Source organism: Fonsecaea multimorphosa (assembly GCF_000836435.1).
Source record: "Fonsecaea multimorphosa CBS 102226 unplaced genomic scaffold supercont1.1, whole genome shotgun sequence".
Classification (NCBI taxonomy): domain Eukaryota; kingdom Fungi; phylum Ascomycota; class Eurotiomycetes; order Chaetothyriales; family Herpotrichiellaceae; genus Fonsecaea; species Fonsecaea multimorphosa.
Genome location: NW_015971635.1, coordinates 1,614,487 through 1,634,145, shown reverse-complemented (window position 1 = coordinate 1,634,145; position 19,659 = coordinate 1,614,487). Strand labels below are relative to the sequence as shown.

Sequence of the window (19,659 nt, the reverse complement as noted above, 5' to 3'; positions counted from 1 at the left end):
TACTTTTTTAGGATCCATTTTCAGTTTCGTTCGCATTTCGGGTTCCCTTAATCTGCATTCTTATTTCTCGTCATCAGTCGGGGTGCCACCGTATCTTTCTTTTCAAGGCCCTACCTCTCCGTCTCCTCATCATGAAGACCTCGACAATCGTGTCAATATCTGTCGGGACAGTAGTAACAGGGTTGATTGGTGCGTCGATCCATTGAGAAAGAGAAGGCTCTCTCACCTAGACTTTTGGCGACTGACACGCTTTCAGCATATGCCGTTTACTTCGATTACAGGCGGAGAAATGACCCCGAGTTCCGGAAAGCTCTAAAGCGGGAGTCGCGCAGGCAAGCCCGGTTAGCCAAGGAAGAGGCCGAGTTCCAAGGGAAACAGAAGCGGGAAGAAATCAAAAGGACTGTCCAGGAGGCAATTGAAGAGGGATTCCCCACAGACATTGAAGAGAAAGAGGCATTCTTCATGCAACAAATTGCACAGGGAGAGGCTATGGCCGGTGACGGTCTGTACTCCTATTTCTTATGGCTCGGATCTATATGGCTGACTCTGCTTCTAGGCTCTGACCCTATCGGCGCGGCCCTTTGCTTCTACAAGGGTCTCAAGGTCTACCCCGAACCGCAATCACTCATCGGCATCTACGATAACACCGTCCCCAAAGAAATCCTCGAGATCCTCGCAATCATGGTTGCGCAAGATAAGAACCTGAAGGTTGGCTCCTTTGGCGCTGGTAGCGAAGGATCTGACAGTGGACCGGGCGTCGAGTAAATCCGCTGGCGCCCCCTGCAACACGACGAAGAGCGACGAAAAAGTGTACCAACAAAAGATTTCTAGTCCCTTTGGTGGCCTACGCCTGGATGGGAGCCACTTTATCAGACTTCCTCTGACGAATCTCGCCTCCCTGTACGAAAGAAAGGCTGTATACCAGCGCCGGTTGAAGGAATGGGTTTGCTCCAACAAGCGTTTCTGACTTGGACATAATTTCAATCATCGCGCCCTGTGGCCGATCATCCCAATGAAAAGACTTTTCCTGGTTTAATCACTGGTTTCTCAGGAATGCGCTCCGGGTCTTGTGTTGTCTTCCCAAACCGAAGCTCCGAAGGCGTGTGATTGCACTGTGCGACATGATTGAGCCATGATTGCCCCTTCACCTTGAGTTTAGTGAAACTCTGGGAGGAGCTTTGACGAATCCCTTGGGACCAGCAGCAACATGTCTACGACCAGATGAGTATTTGTTACCTTACTTACAAGAACAGTGCATCAGCACACCTCGAGCTCTTCCGAGTTCTATCGGCGTCTTTTGAAGCAACTTCTCACTCTGTTGGTCCGCAGCCGAAACAATCTCGGAACCGGCAAGAGTAGCAGGACTTCTCTTTCCATCCATTTTTTCGTCTGTGGTCATCTCTCATATACTCCGTGAGATCAATTTGTTTTGCTCATTAGTCTGCCGCACATATGCAGTATGCTCCCCGGGTGCCTAGGTCAGTTAGGCTGGAACACACGAGGATCGCGAATATCCGACAGTTGCTCAACCGAGTATTTCACTGCCAGCGGATTCCTCCGAGACCTCGACAAGCCTTGGGCGACGAAGCCTCAACCCAACCTTTGGCGGCGTAGGCTTGAAATGCGTTCTATTTCCCTTTGCAGTTCAAGTCTTGTCAGAAGGCGTAGATCCACATTATATTCAACTTCTTGCCGAACAGCATGCAAAGGTCTGCCTGTGCTTTGCCCGTCGCTGAATCTCTGCCCTGCCGACTTCGACCTTGAAATAAACCATCTGGCTCTGATAAAGGGAAGGAACGGCGAGAATCCTTTTGGACAATGGCGGTGCTGGTTTCCCACCCTTTGGACCCTCTCACGCCTCAGGAGATCTCTCAGGTAAGGATCCGCCTCTTGAGGCATCGTGTGTGTCGTCGGTCACGAACTGACCGTTTCAGACCGCGAAGCATGTTCGAGCAGCTTTCCCAGATGGCGAGGCATATTTCCGGGTCATAACCCTTGCGGAACCAGCCAAGGCCGAAATGATGGCTTTCTTAGAGCACGAGCACGGTAAGGGTGGTGTTGTATCGGAGCAAGCGTCCAAACGGCCAGCCCGCCTCGCCACGGTTCAGGTTTTCCTGGGTCAACCACGGGACAGCGCGCACTTTTATGAACTCAAGGTCAACGTGGAAACCGGAGAGGTCGTGCACAAGGAACAGCTCCTCGGTCGGCATCCACACGTCGACGGATACGACATGCAGAAGACCGAGGCAGCGTGCCTTGGTGATAGCCGGGTGCAGGCCGCCATCAAGGAGATGCAGCTTCCCGAGGGGGCGGTGGTCAAGATTGAACCGTGGACGTACGCGACGGATGGGATGAACGATATGAGCCAGAAGATCACCATGGTATGTGTCCCCGAGCGAGCGTCCTTCTTGACTTGGAGTGGCCCGGCGGAGGAAGCGATGGCTGACGGCAAACGGTGTACATTTCCAGTGCTATTTCTACATGAAACTGATCAGTCATCCGGATGCAAACCACTATGCGTACCCCTTGGATCTGTGCGTCGAGATGTCTGGCGATGCGCGGGTGTTGAAAATCTACCACCTCCCCAATGGCACGTCGAACGACATCAGCACGACGGCCAAACCGTACGATAAGAGGAAAATCTTCGACGCGGACATTGAGTATCACCCAGACTTGGTGCCCGAGCATCGTACATCCACCAAGCCATACCACGTCTTGCAGCCGGATGGCCCGTCCTTCACCACCACGGGCAACCTCCTACGCTGGGAAAAGTGGCATTTGCGCGTCGGGTTCAACTACAGGGAAGGACTCACTCTTCACGACGTCCGGTATGACGGCCACTCATTGTTCTACCGCCTCTCGCTCTCCGAGATGTTTGTTCCCTACGGGGACCCGCGAACGCCGTATGCGCGCAAAGCCGCCTTTGATCTGGGGAATGACGGCGCCGGCTGCAATGCCAACAATCTGCAGCTGGGATGCGACTGTTTGGGCCACATCAAATACTTTGACGGCTGGCACGCCACCAGCTCGGGGGATCCGATCAAGCTCCCCAACGCGGTGTGCTGTCATGAAATCGACGACGGGATTCTGTGGAAACACACCAATTTCCGCACAAACAATGCCGTGGTCACCCGCTCGAGGGTCTTGGTGTTGCAGACCATCATCACCGTGAGCAACTACGAGTACATCTTTGCCTTTTACTTTGGCCAGGACGCGTCCTTGCAGTATGAAGTGCGGGCGACGGGGATTGTGTCCACCGTCCCGATCAACGTTGGGGACAAGGTGCCATTTGGCACCACAGTTGCACCGGGCGTGATGGCACCGTATCATCAACACCTCTTCTGTCTGAGGATCGACCCAGCAGTGGCCGGGTGGAAGAATTCTCTCGTCGTCGAGGAGTCGCATGCTATGCCGCTTGAGAGCCAGGATCCCAATATCCACAACCCTTTCGGCGTCGGGTACACGACCAAAGCTGAGACGGTGAGCAAAGAATGTGGATTGGATCTTGACCACACGGTCAACCGAGTTTTCAAGATTGTCAACGAAGGCGTTACGAACCCTGTCACTGAAGGGCCCGTCGGGTACAAACTCGTCCCCTACTATAGTCAACTCGTCCTTGCACACCCGTCATCGTACCATGCGAAGAGATCCGAGTTTGGCGCGCATGCCGTCTGGGTGACGAAATACCACGACGGGGAGCTGTTCGCGTCGGGCGACCACACCATGCAATCTCTAGGCGGAGAAGGCATTGCCAGCTGGATCGAGAAGCGGCGGCAGGAGCAAGAGTCTTCGGCTGCCAGTGACGTCAAAAACCAAGACATTGTCGTTTGGCACACCTTTGGATCAACGCACAACCCGCGCGTGGAGGATTGGCCTGTGATGCCGTGCGAGAAGATGGCCGTTGGACTGAAGCCGGTGAATTTCTTCGCACGGAATCCCGCCTTGGATGTTGCGCCGTCGACACAAGAGAGGAATCGGAGTGTGCTGGTGGTGGATGGGGCGACCCCGGCCGAAGTGGTGACCCACAGGCATTGTTCAAAGCTCTAGATAGCGTTGACAGATGTGTTGGTCTGCTGTGATAAGAGAATAGAAATAGAGATGGGAAGTGCGAGGTACAGTCAATCCAGGCCCCTGACTCCCCGTAGGTGCCCCGAGCGGGTGACATCCGTCTCTGGTGCGGGACTTCCGTGCGGGTGAACAAGGTGGAGACACGGATGAGTCCGTCCAGCCTGCATTTGCTGTGCTCGGTACCTAGTATCTAGATGATCATTTCGTCTTGTTGTACTAGTATTGATGGACTGTAGCTGTCTTCTTGGCGCTGATGCACCCCTTCACCTCCGCACAAAGGACCCCCCTTAACACAGAACAAAAAATAACAACTCACCGCCTCAGCAAAAAAAAGTCGATTTCCCACATCGAGCCTGGGACTTCGCATATCTTGACAGTGTGTAATCTCACATCGCCAACTCCGGGTGGAAGGGCCTCTGCAGAATTGCTTCCCTCAAGTATCACTTCCGATGGCTTAACGTTCCGTAGCGATCGTGGTCTGCACACACGAGTACGATGAACGACCCGAAATTCCGAGCGAGGCACGACTGAACAAGTGGGAGTGTGAAGCGACGCCCACGGGCTCAAGAGAACCTTCTAACTTTTTGACCATGACAGCCAAGACAAATTTGTGAGACAATAATATATATCAGCACAATTATTTGGGGTGGATTGGCCCGGCACAGTTGCCTCCATCGGGCCTTGTATGGCCGACGTGCATGCAGCGCTTCTCTTTCTTGCAGCTCCCAGCAAACCACCCCAAGCCTCCGCTCCCCCCCCAGATAAAGCAGTCACAGCGACAATCACCCCTCAACGATTACTCAATTGCAGTAAGCAAAGCAAAACAAAAGCTTCTGGTGCTTCTACTCGGCACAGGACAAAGTCTACTACTCCAGCCTCCGCGGCTGCCCTTCACTAATCGCTCGCATCCTGGCCGATCCATACACTAGATCTCCTTGCCCAGGGACTTCCTGCCGAAAAGCTCTACGGAATACTCATCCTTGGTATACTCGTATATATTACGACTGAGATACAGACCCGAAAGAGGGGGAGCCTATTTGTGATCCTTTCTGGAAACTATTCCGCGGACGCATAGTCTATCCGAGTCAGGAAATGAAGAGCGATCCAGAACAATCAGCCCAAGACTACGCAAGGTCAAGTCGACCTGAGCGAGAGAGCGATGCGAGCGAGATTGGCAAGTATTCCGTACTCGAGCAGTAGCTGGTCACCAAGGCCCCATGACTTGTAACAGGTCGCTACGCCACACCAGCCCCCGAGCCAGCGGAGAAAGCCCTCTATTTTTTGTGCAAGGGGCTCTTGTTCGGCCCCTCCATTTTTCCCACGGGCCACGGCATTCCCTGAAGAGGAAGCACCAGACCCAGCGTGCTAGCTAGGGTGGAGGGTAGGGGGAGGGGCAGGCGATGCGGGAGGGATCCGTGCGACCACAGTTTTCGTATCCCAGAATTGCATCCCTTATTGTCGGGTCTATGCTCACGCTCCTTCTCATAGACCAGGGTCGGGTCGTTCTGGGAGATAGGTAATCATTCATACAATCTGCTGAGCATAATTCGGCGGAGCAACAACTCTCCGTCCAACCCTGTTTCGCACGGAAAGACCTCCAGGGGGTTTTGCTCCATGTAGCCGACTACTTGCAGCCACACGCAGGCCGTCCGCATACCCTTTCCCCAAAGCATTGATCCTCAGCAGGTCTAGAGAGCTCTGTCGATCCACCAGCGGCTGGTCACACTCTTGCTTCTTACTGGAGAAGACACGAATACTCCCGCTCTTACTGTACATCAGATCGTTCCTCACGCTGATATCTGGCGCGATCTAGACAATTGTTGAACTCGCTGCTCCTCGGTTCCGATGGACTGATATCCAACATTCCGAGCAGTCTCGATCCCTCCAGACAGTCAGATTGGGGATGTACCTGTAGCTCTAGGGAGCTATGTCGCACTCTAATTTCCTTTCCATCACCTACCAACTCGGCTAGCCCCGGGGCAAGGCAGAGATCTGACTAGGAAATCAAAAGAGCAAAGCCGCAAAGGTTATGACACCAAGACGGGCCTTCGTCCGGTCATCCTTTGGGCCAGCCAATGCTCTAGAGACGCCAGCAATGTCTCGATCGGATGGAAGACGAGGACGAGTCGGGTGCTCCCTCCAGTCTACTGCCAGCAAGCTGCCACCTAAACCAAAAAGTCGAGTCGATACCCCTCTTTCGAGACATTGCCACAGCAGCCCGGGACCACAGTCTAGTCTCGGCGACTGTCCAATCCCATGACTCCATCTCACAGAGCATCGAACCCTCTTTGACCCTTTGATACATGCGTGTCTGGCTGTTCTGATCTCCCTTGATCCACTAGGACACAGACCGTTGTCTGACCTACCTCTCAACCCCGCAGTTGAACGCGGCATGCCAATCGCCCCTCAACCTGAGTGACGGAATTCTTGCGTCCATCTCGTTGCATTCTGCCCGCTCGACCTCTGGATCAGTGGATCATTGCCTCCATTCTCGTGTCTACTGGCTCGGTCCATAGGAAAGCGAACGAAGAGGTTTTGTGCTGTGGATATCTCTGCGTCGCCTCTTTCCCCGCGCGCTGAGTATTTCAAATAAAGGTCACTCTGCCCTCGGTGCTCGTCTGCTCCTCTTCTCTTCTTGTCTATTACAAAAAGTCTGCGACTTTTCTTCCTTGTCTTGTGATACCCATCCTAGTCTTTGCAGAAATCGAATATCTGATCACACAAGTCACCATGTCTTTGACAGCAAAGATCGAGACCCCTAGCATCACGTACGACCAACCGCTCGGTCTGTACATTGATGGCAAGTGGGTGAAGGGTGTTGAGGGCAAGACCTTCGAGACCATCAACCCCTCTAACGAGAAGCCCATTATCGCCGTCCACGAGGCCGGTCCCGAGGGTGAGTCGTGTCATTAGGCCACTCGTGTGCTCCTTTCTGCAAAGGTTGAGCTTACTGACCCGGTCTCTCGTCAGATGTCGACATCGCCGTCAAGGCCGCCCGCAAGGCTTTCAATGGCGTCTGGGGTCAGACACTCCCCAGTGTGCGGGGTCAGATGCTCACCAAGCTCGCCGACCTTTTCGACGAGTACTCGGATACCCTCGCTGCAATTGAATCCCTGGACAACGGCAAGGCCCTGTCCATGGCCAAGGTCGATGTTCAGCTGTCCTCTGGCTGCTTGAGATACTACGGTGGATGGGCAGACAAGATCCACGGCAAGACCATCGACACAGACCCAGAGACATTCAACTACACAAGACACGAAGCCGTGGGTGTCTGCGGTCAGATCATCCCATGGAACTTCCCTCTTCTCATGTGGTCGTGGAAGATTGGTCCTGCCTTGGCCACCGGTAACACTGTTGTCCTGAAGACCGCTGAGCAGACCCCTCTTTCTGGTCTGTTTGCCGCCACTCTCTGCGAGAAGGCTGGCATCCCCGCCGGTGTCGTCAACATCCTGTCTGGCTTCGGCAAGACCGCCGGTGCTGCCATTGCCTCCCACATGGACATTGACAAGGTTGCCTTCACCGGCTCGACCGTCGTCGGCCGCACCATCCTGCAAGCAGCCGCCAAGTCCAACCTGAAGAAGGTCACCCTGGAACTCGGAGGCAAGTCGCCCAACATTGTCTTCAACGACGCCAACATTGAGGACGCCATCTCGTGGGTCAACTTCGGCATCTTCTTCAACCACGGCCAGTGCTGCTGCGCCGGCTCCCGCATCTACGTCCAATCCGGCATCTACGACAAGTTCATCCAGCAATTCAAGGAGCGGACCGCCAAGAACGTGGTCGGCGACCCATTCAAGGCCGACACCTTCCAGGGCCCCCAGGTCAGCAAGCTCCAATTCGACCGGATCATGAACTACATCCAGTCCGGCAAGGAGGCCGGCGCCAAGGTCGAGACCGGCGGCGAGCGCCACGGCAATGAGGGCTACTTCATCCAGCCGACCATCTTCTCCAACGTCAGCGAGGACATGAAGATCATGCAAGAAGAGATCTTCGGCCCCGTCTGCGCCATCAGCAAGTTCGAGACCGAGGAGGAGGTCATCCGGCTGGGCAACGAGACCACCTACGGCCTCGCCGCCGCCGTGCACACCACCAACCTCAACACCGCCATCCGCGTCGCCAACGCCCTCAAGGCCGGCACCGTCTGGGTCAACAACTACAACATGCTCAGCCACCAGGTGCCCTTCGGCGGCTTCAAGGAGTCCGGTATCGGCCGTGAACTCGGCAAGTATGCTCTGTCCAACTACACCCAGATCAAGTCGGTCAGGATCCGACTTGGCGGTGCTCTCTTCGGTTAAACGAGGTCAATGGGTCTCAAGGGGGAAAAACCCAAAAAAGAAGAGTAGTCAAAAAATGTATTGAGGAGAAAGACCAAAGCATCCTATTACCCAACCCTCTCAGTCACCGCAAAGTACAGGGGCATGGAAGTGGAAAAGAATGGATTCTCAAGATTCCCATGTCTCGCGCACGCATACATAGCTTGGGGGGCTAGTTTTACTATGGCACGGGGCTGGCGCTGCCGGGTCAAAATAGTCCTCGCTGCGATGTAAAATGGAATAATGAAAGCATTTCATGAAAAGATTTGATCGTGGAAAATGAAGTCTAGATGTATCTACTCGAAGAGTGTCTCTTGTCCTAAGTCTTGGTACATCTCGATCCTTCCTTTTTTATCTTGCCCCTCCTGGTTCAACCTTCAGAATCAATCCTAGACCGTCATTCTACCGATATGTTCTAGATAAAATCTGCTACAATGACCTCCCAGCCTTCCCAGAGGCAAATTCCCATGCGTGCCATGCTTGTGTATCTCGACCGAGAGCCATGGACGTCACATGACGAGGCTCTCGGCATCGTCGGGCGTGATTGGTCCGGCCGGCATTTGCAACTTTTTTTTGGCACGTTGTTGAATCATGAATGATTTTCTTGGAGGGAGGCACAGCGGACCCCGGGGTTGGCTTTCGGTGCAAATCTTGGACTAATTTCCAGCGTCACTTACCTACTTAGCGAGGCACCGAATACTTAATAGGTATTTAGTTCGACAGATTATCTCTTTGCATATATAATATACCCCGGGACGTGGTGTATATCTTCCTCTTTCTCTTCCTGTTCTTCTTTTGTTTTTCGGACGAGGACACGACAGGACTGGAGTCGACAGGGGCAAGGATAGGATAGGACAAGACAAGACAAAAAGACGCATGAGACGTTGGGTGGCGCCACTTCCGCTGCTTGCTACCGTTACGTGTATCTTGATGCTGGCGATTGCCGTCGCTCTATCCACCACGCCAGCAGCGCTACTGCGAGTCAACGCCGCGACGAATTTCCAGGCCTTCAGGGCAAAAGTACAGTTACCCGCCTGGGTTGCCCGTGCCGGTGCCGGTGCAAGGCTGTATCACGGGGGATATAAAAGCAGTGTCTTGAATTCTCCAGCACTCTCGATACCGACGCCATCATCCACGGCGATACACGAGACATCCTCTTCTCCGCGGGTGGCAGAGCAGCGAGATCGGCGCGTCGACCACCTGCAAACGAGGCTCGTCTCCTCCATCGCCATTCCTGGCGGCATGGCTTCGTCAGACCCTCCCCCGGCAGACTGCACGGCGGGAAGTTGCGCGCCGGACCAGAAAGCCACAGCTCTTCCATCAAGCAGTAATGCTAATGCAGACACACCCGCTGCCGAGCCTGAGCTGCCGAAACTCTCCGCGCAGGATTTCCGCGTCTATAACAGGTTGGCTGTCATGATGGACGCATATGTAAGTTTTGGCTCCCTTCGTCCGTCTTCCGCGACCTTTGTTTGATCTTTGGCTTGATCGCTTTTTTTGTGGAATCATCATCCAAAGACTCCGCTGCGTTTTGATTGCTCTTAAAAATCTCTTACCAACACCTCTCGCACCAGCACAACCATTTTCGCTACACCTGGAATCTGCTGTACAAAGCCTGCACTTCCGGGTCTCGGCCCGACGGCATGTCTCTCCGCAGCTTCGTTTCCCAAGGACTGCACCTCTGCCACGCATTGACAATCCACCACACCATCGAAGAACAACACGTCTTCCCGGAACTCGCTGAACGCATGCCGGCCTTTGGGGCGCACGACCACCTCATCACGCAACACGAACAGATCCACGAGGGGCTGGAGAAGTTGGAGGAGTACCTGGACGCATGCCGGAGTGGGGAGAAGGAGTTGAGGTTGCCAGAATTGAAGGCCATCATGGACGCGTTCGGAGGGGTGTTGTGGGCGCATCTGGATGATGAGGTGAGGATGCTGGGCGCGGAGAATATGCGCAAGTACTGGAGCAAGGATGAGATCATGGCCATGCAGTGGTGAAGTAACAGCGAGTCTGTTGTTTGCGAACGTAATGTCTAGAGCGATAGACGGTGGTGGCGTTGGTGGTTCCTTCGAGCGGCGCTCAAGAGCTCCTCTGCGGCCGGAGATGTACAGAGTACATATGGTGGCTTCTGGCTTGCCATATCCATGTCCATAGCCAGGCGTTATTCAAGGTCAAATTCTCAAGGAAGCCTGGAGTCGATATTGCGAGACTTTGCCCTTCAAACCTCATCCCGCTCCAGAAATCCCGGATCATTCTGCACCCGTCGTTCGAACTTGGTCCACCAGTCTTGGAAGCTCTTCAGCGGCACGACTTCGACCCCGTTGGCCGTGTTGCCCGCAAAGCTGGCCAAGAAATTGAACGCGTTCCTGATGATCCGCTGGGCCAGAACCCTCGTGTCCGGCGGTCTCTTGGCGACCGCAGTGGAATTCGACGCTGCCGTCGGTGACTGCTGCTGAAGCTGGAGCATCTGCGCCTGGATATTCTCTGCCGGTTCGACGGAGATGCCGAGATTGACTTGCCCGGCGGACGGGTTGTTGGCGATGGCGTCTGGAAGGTTGACGCGGAACAAGGCTGAGGGCTTCTCATTGCCTATGGCGCCCAGGAATTTGAACCCTTGCTCCCCCGGTAGTTGCATGTAGACTCCGGCCGCCGTGCCTGGCGGGAGGAGGTTGTTTGGGTGTAAGAAGACGCCGACATTGTGGAATGGTGGTGAGGCCGGGAAGGAGACGGCAAACTGGTTCGGTGACACGGTTGCCATCTCGGCGATGATGGGGCGGGTGGGGATGAAGACTCCGAACATGGTTTATGATGTGTTGGCGAGAAGAGTGTGTGATATTCCCACTGGAGGATGTCGTAGGGGCAGGCTTGTCGTTTGGGACAGGGGAGTATAGGGAAGATGTAATAATGGAGAAGTAGTTTGACGGGGACACAAACTGCCAAGAAATCAACTCGGACGGCCAAAAACGGACTGAGCTGCTGTACGGAAATTATATCTTAATATACATATTACCTACCTAGGTACTTGTTTGATCCCGACATACAAAGAATCTCAGACCCTCGCTATTTGGATTGGCAAAGCCAACCCCTCGTTGTGTTTGTGTTTGAAAAATACTCGACCCAGAAGAAGAGCTCCCTTCTGGCCCGCTAAGACACCTGCCGGAGTGGAAAGGGGAGAAAGAGTGCGAACGGGATAGAAGAGAAGGAGGGGACAGAGTGATTCGAGTGAGTACTGAGGGAGCATCTCTCCAAAATGGTCCTCCTGTCGAATCTGGACTTGGTCAATGAATGCGACAAGTACGTATTGTTCTCCGTCCTACATCTTGGTCCAACCCAACCCTCATAAGATATTTGCTGCCGAGCCAAAATGAATTGACTGACGGACTGACTGACTGATTGATTGGGTGGAAAAGCTTTCCTTACGACTCGCACGACGACGACGGGGACAAGGACAACGCTCAGGCTCAGAGGAATGGATCGCATTACTATCACTTCTACCTAGAAGGCTGCGGAGCGTGTCTGGGGTATATGACCGCTTCGGTCGCGGAGCGGATGCCTCTGACCCAACACTGGAAGCTGGATCAAGTCGCTCGACGGTTGGTGTTCCAGCCGCGCGACGACCATGGTAATTCCGCCGTGGACGTCGACAGACGCAGCGAGATCCTGGCCGAGTACCTCCAGGAGGTGCGCGAGAGCCGCATCTTCGGCGTGCTGAACGGCTGGCGCAACGAGTTGTACCCCATCTACGGCCCCAACAGGAAGCTGGTGCTGAACATGGAACGGTCGGCGACGCCGCTTTTCGGGGTCGTCACCTACGGCGTGCACATGACGGGTTATGTCGAAAGTGATCAGGGCATCAAGATCTGGGCGCCGCGCCGGGCCTTGACCAAGCAGACTTATCCGGGGATGATGGACAACACGGTCGCGGGCGGGTTGAGCACGGGAGAGAAGCCTTTTGACTGCCTGATCAGAGAATGCGAAGAGGAAGCCTCGTTGCCCGCAGATTTGGTGCGCTCGTCGGCCAAGGCGTGTGGGACGCTGACTTATTTCCACGTCCGAGACAGCCGAGCCGGAGGGGAGACGGGACTCTGTCAGCCCGAGTGCCAGTACATCTATGACCTCAAGATGCCCGCCGAAGTCATCCCAAAACCGGGCGACGACGAGGCCATCGATTTCCAGCTCCTGACCATCCCGGAGGTCCGGCGGGCCATGGCCGAGGGGAGATTCAAGCCGAATTGCTCCCATTTGCTTCTTGACTTCCTCGTCAGGCATGGATTCCTGACCGCCGAGAACGAACCCGACTACATTGAAATAGTCGCCAGACTCCATAGAAGGTTGGAGTTCCCAACTCCCTGAGTCCCTCTGTTCCGGCGAGCCCTGCAGTTCCATCCACCAACGCCTCGCTAAATAGACTTTTCTGTTCTCTTAAGGGGGTTAGACAGGCATTGTGCCGACCTGACACATAGACCAGCTCATTTCTTCATCAACAGGTACACATAGTCGATTCTCAGCGCGTTGAGCAGTGCGTACGGCCCGTCCATGTAGAGCAGCAGGCCGCCGAAGGAGACGTACAGCTTACTACAAGGGAATGATTAGAATCACACCACCCATATCCGCTTCTTGCGCACGAAAACTTACATGTTGTCGCCGCTGCCTTCCTCAAACCTGTAAATCTTGCCGTGGCAGACGTAGTCGAATTCGTCCGCCAGCGTCTGTTCTCCTCTTCCAATTTCCCTCCACCCTTTGCCGTCATCTTTACTGCCGTCGAGATTTAGAGACAGGGCCAGCGCAACCGTCATGCGATCGTCGACGTTGAGAGGGTACAGTTCGGTGTTGACGTCCAGGGTCAGCAGGACTTCCTGCTCCCCCTCGCTGTAGGCCTTGATGCGCGAGACTCGGTCGTATTTGGTGTCGTTGAGGTCGGTGATTTTGAAGCTGTTCTCGAAGAGGATGTTTTCCGACATCTTGACGGTTATGCGAGCTTTGTAGAGGAGGATCGCTAAGTGTCTTGCAGGAGTAGGGCGCAGTAATAGGATGAAGGTGGGCAAAAAAAGAGGTTCGCGCTCTGTCCTGCAAAGAAATTCATTTTTTGCGCTTTGAAGAAAAATATATGGTACGGTGGAGCAGCTTCGGTGGCCTTTGCGGCCATTTAGCGCAATATCAAATTTCTCTTCCGTGAGTGCCTTGCAACTTCAACCCTGGACACAACCAACCCAACCCTTTGGGGATTTGACTTTGCGCAGAGTCAAGTCTTTGTATCAATGTCGTTCCGCAAGCGCAATGTAGGCCTCTCCGGCTCTACGAGATCCGACGAGGGCTCTGCGCAGACCAACACCAGCAGCAAAGACCGAGTCCAGCTACCCGGAGTGCGGCCTTCCCCAGTGGACGGCCGACCGACCACTTCCACCGGCACCGCCAGCCTCGACGCCCTGCTGGCAGGACACTCCGGTCTCGCGCTCGGCAGCACCATCTTGATCGAGGAAAGTGGCACGACCGACTATGCGGGCGCTCTGCTCAGATTCTACGCTGCGGAGGGCCTTGTCCAGGGCCACCATGTCCACGTCGTTGCGCTGCCGGAGCAGTGGGGTCGAGAATTGCCCGGCGTTGTTGGTGAGAGCGAGAAGAGAGAGACACCCGCACCCCTTGCGACGGAGAAGATGAAGATCGCGTGGAGATACGAGAGCCTGGGACAATTCGGTGCATCAGGCGCACCTGCAAGAGGTGGGCCATGTTCTTCGTCCCTTGTAGCACTAGCTAGAATTTAATGCTATTTCTTCTTCCTTTTTGAGGGTTTTCTCTGGTCTCTTCTCATTCGCAATGCCACTGACATTTTTTCTTTCTTTTGCCCTACAGACCGTCTTCAGCAGAGTGCAACGCAGCCAGGTCCGGACGGAATATCAGCCCAAGGACCGCCTGCGGCATTTTGCCATACCTTCGACCTGACGAAGCGACTCGTTCATCCGGCCTCGTCCAAGATGGACTTCTTTCAATTGGACATTACGAATCCGACGACCTCGCCCTTCGCACCCATTCTCGAACGGCTGAATGCCTCTGTAATGAACTCGGCGCCAGACGCAGTTCACCGCATCGTCATTCCGTCCCTGCTTTCACCCGCGCTTTATCCCCCTTGGTCGAGTCAGCCGCAGAATGTCCTCCAGTACCTGCACGGTCTTCGTGCTCTGTTCGCGGCACACCCCGGCCGGCTGACGGCAATCACCTCACTCCCACTCTCACTCTACCCGCGGTCGTCTGGGCTAGTCCGGTGGATTGAGCTGCTGCACGACGGGGTTCTCGAACTGGCCCCGTTTCCACATTCGGCAGAGGGAGATGCCGCAACCCCTTCTCGTGGTCCCTCTGGTGGAGCAGCTGAAGAGCCCCCTCAAGGCTTGTTGCAAGTCCATCGCCTCCCAATGCTTCATGATCGCGGTAGCGGGGTTGGCACGTCTGAGAATGATTGGACCTTCACGTTGAGCCGGAGGAAGTTCACAATCAAGCCGTTCAATCTGCCGCCTGTCGAGGGTGACACAGGTGCTCAACAAGCTGCGGGCGGCGAGGAGCAGAAGGGGAAGAAGGCTGACTTGGAATTCTAGAAAATTTCCAAATAGGCAGGCTTCATACGTCGTTATCGTCGTCTTCGTCGACAGGATGCAGGCCTTGTGCATTGAGCATGGTCTCCAGCTCAATATGCTCCGAGGATGAAGGACCCGGGTTTGTCATGGTTCGAAAATAGGTTCGGTCATAAGAGCCATGGCGCGGATTGATAGTGAAGCCGGATACACGCGCGCGAAACCGTTCGCCCAAGCACGACGAGAGAGCAAGAAAACCTATTCGGGGCCCCTCCTTCAGCACGGGTCGGTAAGCAGAATGGCAGTGAATCAGCAACGTACCTAGAAAGAAGAGAAAAGGAATAAAGAGGAGCAACGACAGCAACATGAGGATACCCATTATTGAGGATCTGTTCTTCCAACAAGGGTTGAGTGTGGCAGCACCTTCGCGGCAAGGAGAGACGCCAGAACAGTACCTACAGGTAATTAAAAGCAGTTGCGTTGGAGGTAATATCCAACTGCTGGTCAGAAGGTGGTTGGCACGGTTAAATACTCAGTCTGACAGGCAAGGTATCAGTGCCAACCCACCGTAAAATGCAGTCAGACGATTAAAATAATTTTTTCGTGAGGAGGCCCAACGTCCAATCTTTTTTCTATCTCTTCACTCTCTTTCTGACAGAATCATGTTCCTTCTCAACATCCCTCAACTCCACTAAATCATGTAGTCTATCTTCCTTCGCTTGAAGGACTGGTCTTCAAGCCCTCCACTCGTTTCCCATCTCAGTTTCGAAGGCCACGAGCATTACGGACGGTGCTTTGGTTGGGCGTCTTTTTTAACAGTCCTCCCTTCTGCGCCCCGACGAGTCAGTGCGTGAGTGTTTCTTCCCTTCCCATCGACCCAGTTTTTGCATGATTAGAACACTTTTTATAATCTGTCAATCCACTGAGACAGCTTCTCCGGAAGCCATGTGATTGAAGCGAAAAAAATCGTTGTTGAAATATGAACACTTGCTTTTTTATTACATCTAGTCTGTCAGAGTTTTCGTCAAACCTACTTGGGTCGACTGCGGTGCTGACAATCTAAATATGCTTAGTTGAAGATATATCTCACGATGGAGTCCGCAGCGGATCTGGGGTTCGACTACACCCCCGAACTCCCAGTGCCGATCTCCTTAATTGGTGGCCGACATCTGGTCTTTGACATCAAGATTGCGACTTACCTCCGCCGGGAGCATAATATATGTGGCATAGCAATCGGCGCTTTACCCATCAGTCCCTCTCAGAATCTATTTCTCGGGGTACCCATTGAGATCATGCCGGAAGAAGCTCAGTTACTAGTTGAACGAGGGGTCGGCGTTGTTGTTGACGACGCTCGAGCTCACGATCAAGCCGTTCAGTCAAGAGACCTAGCTCGACGCGCTGATTACCTGGCAAGAGTGGAGAAGCAGTCTAAGCAAGTCAAGCAGGCCAAGGATCGGGAGAACGAGGAGTCCCGGAGGCGAGGTTTGGCCAAACAGGCAAAAGCTTTGACCCCATCATCTGGTCCCACGCAAGGCGGACGTAATGCTGAGCACGCCGACGTTGATGATAGCGAGGCGGCGCAAGATGCTGAAGACACCGCCCTGGAGAGCCAGGCGCTTTTTCAAGACGACTCTCCAGTCAAAGTTTTGCCTGCTACTGCCACATCGAACACCTATGCAGTCACCCCAGCCACATCCCGACTGCTCCTTCCGTCACCCCCAGCGTCTGGATCGCCAATAAAGAATCTTCCGTCGTCTTACCCTCTCTACAGGCATCTCCACGACAAAGGCTTCTTCATGACCCCTGGTCTCCGATTCGGGTGCCAATACACTGTTTATCCTGGCGACCCTCTCCGATTCCATTCCCACTTCCTGGCCGTGGGCACTGAGTGGGATGCAGAGATTGATCTCATGGACATTGTAGGCGGAGGTAGACTGGGAACTGGCGTGAAGAAAGGCTTCTTGCTGGGCGGAGCCAGTCCAACAGGAGATGTAAGGACTTTCAGCGTCGAGTGGGCGGCGATGTAACGCAGTGTCGGCGCCACATCATGTCGCGACCTGTCTCTGTAAGCGATAGATATTGGTCGTTGAGCCAACCTTGGGTCCTCATAAGTAATCCATGGCCTTCCACTTGAACTTTCGGTTTGCTCTCTCGGCTGGCCGAAACTCGAACTGATTCCCGTGCAATTCGAATACCAGCTGTCTCGGCGACTCGGTCCTTTCTTTGTCTTTGTCGTCTTGATGAGGGCCATCGTCGCGAGCTCCATTCCCATTACCTGGCAACGGGACCTCATACCGAAACACCGTGTTTCTCTTCGGCAGCGTCTTGACCTCATCCTTTGCTGTAACAACCACAAATGTGTATTTCGTGTCTCTCACCACGATTCCCTTGAGTCCAACTTTGCCGGCATCCGAACAAGCGACCACCTCGACTTCAGCGCCATGAAAGTCCGCACTCGCCAGGAGAGAGCCGTGACTCTGCGCCGTCATCACTCTCGCCAGGCTGCTCTGCACGACCTGCCCATCCTTGACATAGCCGAGGACTTCGAGCATATAACCCTTCCACAACTCATGCAGGCCCTTGTAGATCTCGTACTTGGTCTCCTCCTTCTTCAGCCTGAATAGTCCCAGTTCCCGCTTCTCCTTGGCGCTCAGCGATTTCGGTTTCCGTTTGCGTAGGTAGTACTCCTTTCTGCGGAGACGGATGCGGCGACGAAGGGCGCGTTTGTCCCGGTCTGCGGATGACGTGGGCTGCAGGAGGAGAGGCTTGTTCTTCACTTTCTCGGTGAAGATGCGCAAGGCTGTGTCGGGGGAGTGTGCGCGAGAAAGCAGCGAGTGCGCGGGGTGGGAGGTTGTGGGCTGAGGTGTCACAGCGGAGCGTGGCGATGAGGTGGTCATGATTGACGGGAGAAAATGCGAAACAGCTTTGGCACTCAAGGGCGCCCAGTAAACAGGAATTCTAGAAATGAGTTAACAGCGTGCCGCTCTGCTGGTGCAGAGGAAGGGCGCGGAAAAATAGTATTCTCCGTGAGGCACGCGGAGTGCCATGCTTTGGTAAGGTGCTAGTGGAGTGGTCAAAACCCGCTCAGAGCTTGGCGCCGGTAAGTGCAACTACGCACCATTGCTCTCTTCCCTTTCGCGACGGGGAGATGTACTCGGTGCTAGTAATATGGCTGTCGGGAACAACCCGCCGCATCATGGTCAAGGCACTTTTGTTTTCAGCCCCCTGTCAATGTGGGCCTTTTCGTAGAATGGCACGATGTGAACCACCATCGTAGCACAAAGCACTTTCACACCCACTTGCCCAGAAAGGCTGATAATCCCATCCCGTCACCGGCATCAACCTTCGTATCCCACGCGTCAAATGGATCAAGCCCACTAGTATCAGCTGACTGCACTAAGATGATCCGAGCAGCCATATCCAGCTAAGAATTTACATGGGTGGAGCCGGGGTGAAGGGTTCACCGGCAACTTGAAGCCGGAGCCGGCTCTTGAACTCATGTTACAGACTCAATACCAAAACGCCAACCTGCTCACGCCAACGCTGGGGTGGGCTCCCCAGGCGCTTGCAGGGAAGTCCAAGTTCACGAGATCCATCTGTCGACCAAGCAGCCGCTATTCTGTCCGTTCTCTGAGAGCAATCGAAGCTCGTTCTTAGGCTTCACAAGGAAGGAGAACCTCGAGGAGCACAAGCGGCGACGGCACTCCCCAATCGCATTTGCTCCTTCCACGCCACTGCCAGGCTTCCAGTTTTGCATATGATACACAGTACTAAGTCATACCTAGTCATACCAAATGCGGTGAATGCCTACCTACCTACCTACCTACCTAGGTAGGCATGATAACAAGTGTACTGATAGACTGTCGCCTTTTTACGAGAGACCAATCGTGTGCATGTTGCAGCCATTCTCCAGCTCTCTTTACACTACGCGAAATATAGTTCGAAAGGGCCGCCCTCCTTCGGTATGTCGCGAAGTGGCTCTTAATGGGACAGATGACCTTGTTTCCCGGGCTCCTATGGACCCCAATGCGTAACTCGCAACTTCGCCTTTGTATATAAAATGCCACCGCTTCGCCTCTTTGATGTTATCACATTGATTGAACTTTTCTGCTTGCCAAATACTCCAATTGGGTTCATACTCCCTTGGCCCCAAGTGATCATCTCTTTCATTCTTTGAGTATCTACTTGCCAATCTGTTCGAAACATCTCAATTCACATTCCCGTCAAGGCTCCCCACTCCATGGAACCAAAGCCCGGATACATCGCAATGCTCGCCGAGAACGGTAAGACTCCTGCCTTTCCTGCTTTAGTACACGATTGACGGCTGGGCCAGGAAACTTTCGCGACATGTTCTGGAACGACAAAAAGAAGCAGAAGACAAAAGGCAGCAGCCAGTCGTGGTCTATGGACAATAACCCTGCAAGTGCAGTTGACCACGGAGAAACCCAAGAAAAGCGAAGCGATGGGATCTCAGAAGAGCCATTAGAGGCAGAGACGGAGACTCAGGACGACAGGACACAGGACACAGACGTTACCAAAACGCTCGGTTTGGGGACATGGGCAAAAGCGCCTGAGGTGGACCCAGACGAAAGTTGAGTGTGCTGACTGGCCCGACGTAGCTAACCAAATTTCACTGTATGAGAGAATGAACCGGTACTCTGAAAGCCTTGAGGATGTCATGTAGAGGCAGCGTTTGGGCGCTGTGCTGC

The 19,659-nt window shown here is 54.1% G+C and overlaps 12 protein-coding genes across 12 annotated transcripts; 8 read left to right on the top strand and 4 right to left on the bottom strand.

The window, feature by feature from the left end:
* Window positions 1-131: 131 nt before the first annotated feature.
* On the top strand, window positions 132-765 carry Z520_00616 (uncharacterized protein; the record flags this gene model as incomplete). The annotated part of the gene is made up of 3 exons (XM_016771136.1): window positions 132-189; window positions 257-502; window positions 557-765. The coding sequence occupies 3 exons, from the start codon at window positions 132-134 to the stop codon at window positions 763-765; spliced, it is 513 nt and encodes a 170-aa protein (XP_016638046.1).
* A 1,053-nt stretch (window positions 766-1,818) lies between these two features.
* Window positions 1,819-4,047, top strand: Z520_00615 (uncharacterized protein; the record flags this gene model as incomplete). The annotated part of the gene is made up of 3 exons (XM_016771135.1): window positions 1,819-1,875; window positions 1,935-2,381; window positions 2,470-4,047. The coding sequence occupies 3 exons, from the start codon at window positions 1,819-1,821 to the stop codon at window positions 4,045-4,047; spliced, it is 2,082 nt and encodes a 693-aa protein (XP_016638045.1).
* A 2,751-nt stretch (window positions 4,048-6,798) lies between these two features.
* On the top strand, window positions 6,799-8,363 carry Z520_00614 (aldehyde dehydrogenase; the record flags this gene model as incomplete). The annotated part of the gene is made up of 2 exons (XM_016771134.1): window positions 6,799-6,964; window positions 7,039-8,363. 2 exons carry the CDS (start codon window positions 6,799-6,801, stop codon window positions 8,361-8,363), a joined length of 1,491 nt encoding a protein of 496 aa, XP_016638044.1.
* Window positions 8,364-9,623: 1,260 nt separating this feature from the next.
* Z520_00613 (uncharacterized protein) lies at window positions 9,624-10,384 on the top strand (the record flags this gene model as incomplete). The annotated part of the gene is made up of 2 exons (XM_016771133.1): window positions 9,624-9,812; window positions 9,956-10,384. 2 exons carry the CDS (start codon window positions 9,624-9,626, stop codon window positions 10,382-10,384), a joined length of 618 nt encoding a protein of 205 aa, XP_016638043.1.
* A 221-nt stretch (window positions 10,385-10,605) lies between these two features.
* Z520_00612 (uncharacterized protein) lies at window positions 10,606-11,187 on the bottom strand (the record flags this gene model as incomplete). The annotated part of the gene is made up of 1 exon (XM_016771132.1): window positions 10,606-11,187. One exon carries the CDS (start codon window positions 11,185-11,187, stop codon window positions 10,606-10,608), a length of 582 nt encoding a protein of 193 aa, XP_016638042.1.
* Window positions 11,188-11,637: 450 nt separating this feature from the next.
* Z520_00611 (uncharacterized protein) lies at window positions 11,638-12,740 on the top strand (the record flags this gene model as incomplete). The annotated part of the gene is made up of 2 exons (XM_016771131.1): window positions 11,638-11,681; window positions 11,798-12,740. 2 exons carry the CDS (start codon window positions 11,638-11,640, stop codon window positions 12,738-12,740), a joined length of 987 nt encoding a protein of 328 aa, XP_016638041.1.
* Window positions 12,741-12,856: 116 nt separating this feature from the next.
* Window positions 12,857-13,348, bottom strand: Z520_00610 (uncharacterized protein; the record flags this gene model as incomplete). Its single annotated transcript, XM_016771130.1, has 2 exons — window positions 12,857-12,962; window positions 13,023-13,348. The coding sequence occupies 2 exons, from the start codon at window positions 13,346-13,348 to the stop codon at window positions 12,857-12,859; spliced, it is 432 nt and encodes a 143-aa protein (XP_016638040.1).
* A 297-nt stretch (window positions 13,349-13,645) lies between these two features.
* On the top strand, window positions 13,646-14,974 carry Z520_00609 (uncharacterized protein; the record flags this gene model as incomplete). The annotated part of the gene is made up of 2 exons (XM_016771129.1): window positions 13,646-14,105; window positions 14,238-14,974. The coding sequence occupies 2 exons, from the start codon at window positions 13,646-13,648 to the stop codon at window positions 14,972-14,974; spliced, it is 1,197 nt and encodes a 398-aa protein (XP_016638039.1).
* Window positions 14,975-14,996: 22 nt separating this feature from the next.
* On the bottom strand, window positions 14,997-15,329 carry Z520_00608 (uncharacterized protein; the record flags this gene model as incomplete). The annotated part of the gene is made up of 2 exons (XM_016771128.1): window positions 14,997-15,271; window positions 15,326-15,329. The coding sequence occupies 2 exons, from the start codon at window positions 15,327-15,329 to the stop codon at window positions 14,997-14,999; spliced, it is 279 nt and encodes a 92-aa protein (XP_016638038.1).
* A 712-nt stretch (window positions 15,330-16,041) lies between these two features.
* Z520_00607 (uncharacterized protein) lies at window positions 16,042-16,977 on the top strand (the record flags this gene model as incomplete). The annotated part of the gene is made up of 1 exon (XM_016771127.1): window positions 16,042-16,977. One exon carries the CDS (start codon window positions 16,042-16,044, stop codon window positions 16,975-16,977), a length of 936 nt encoding a protein of 311 aa, XP_016638037.1.
* Window positions 16,978-17,055: 78 nt separating this feature from the next.
* Window positions 17,056-17,847, bottom strand: Z520_00606 (uncharacterized protein; the record flags this gene model as incomplete). Its single annotated transcript, XM_016771126.1, has 1 exon — window positions 17,056-17,847. The coding sequence occupies one exon, from the start codon at window positions 17,845-17,847 to the stop codon at window positions 17,056-17,058; it is 792 nt and encodes a 263-aa protein (XP_016638036.1).
* Window positions 17,848-19,190: 1,343 nt separating this feature from the next.
* Window positions 19,191-19,546, top strand: Z520_00605 (uncharacterized protein; the record flags this gene model as incomplete). The annotated part of the gene is made up of 2 exons (XM_016771125.1): window positions 19,191-19,233; window positions 19,284-19,546. 2 exons carry the CDS (start codon window positions 19,191-19,193, stop codon window positions 19,544-19,546), a joined length of 306 nt encoding a protein of 101 aa, XP_016638035.1.
* Between the last annotated feature and the right edge of the window lie 113 nt (window positions 19,547-19,659).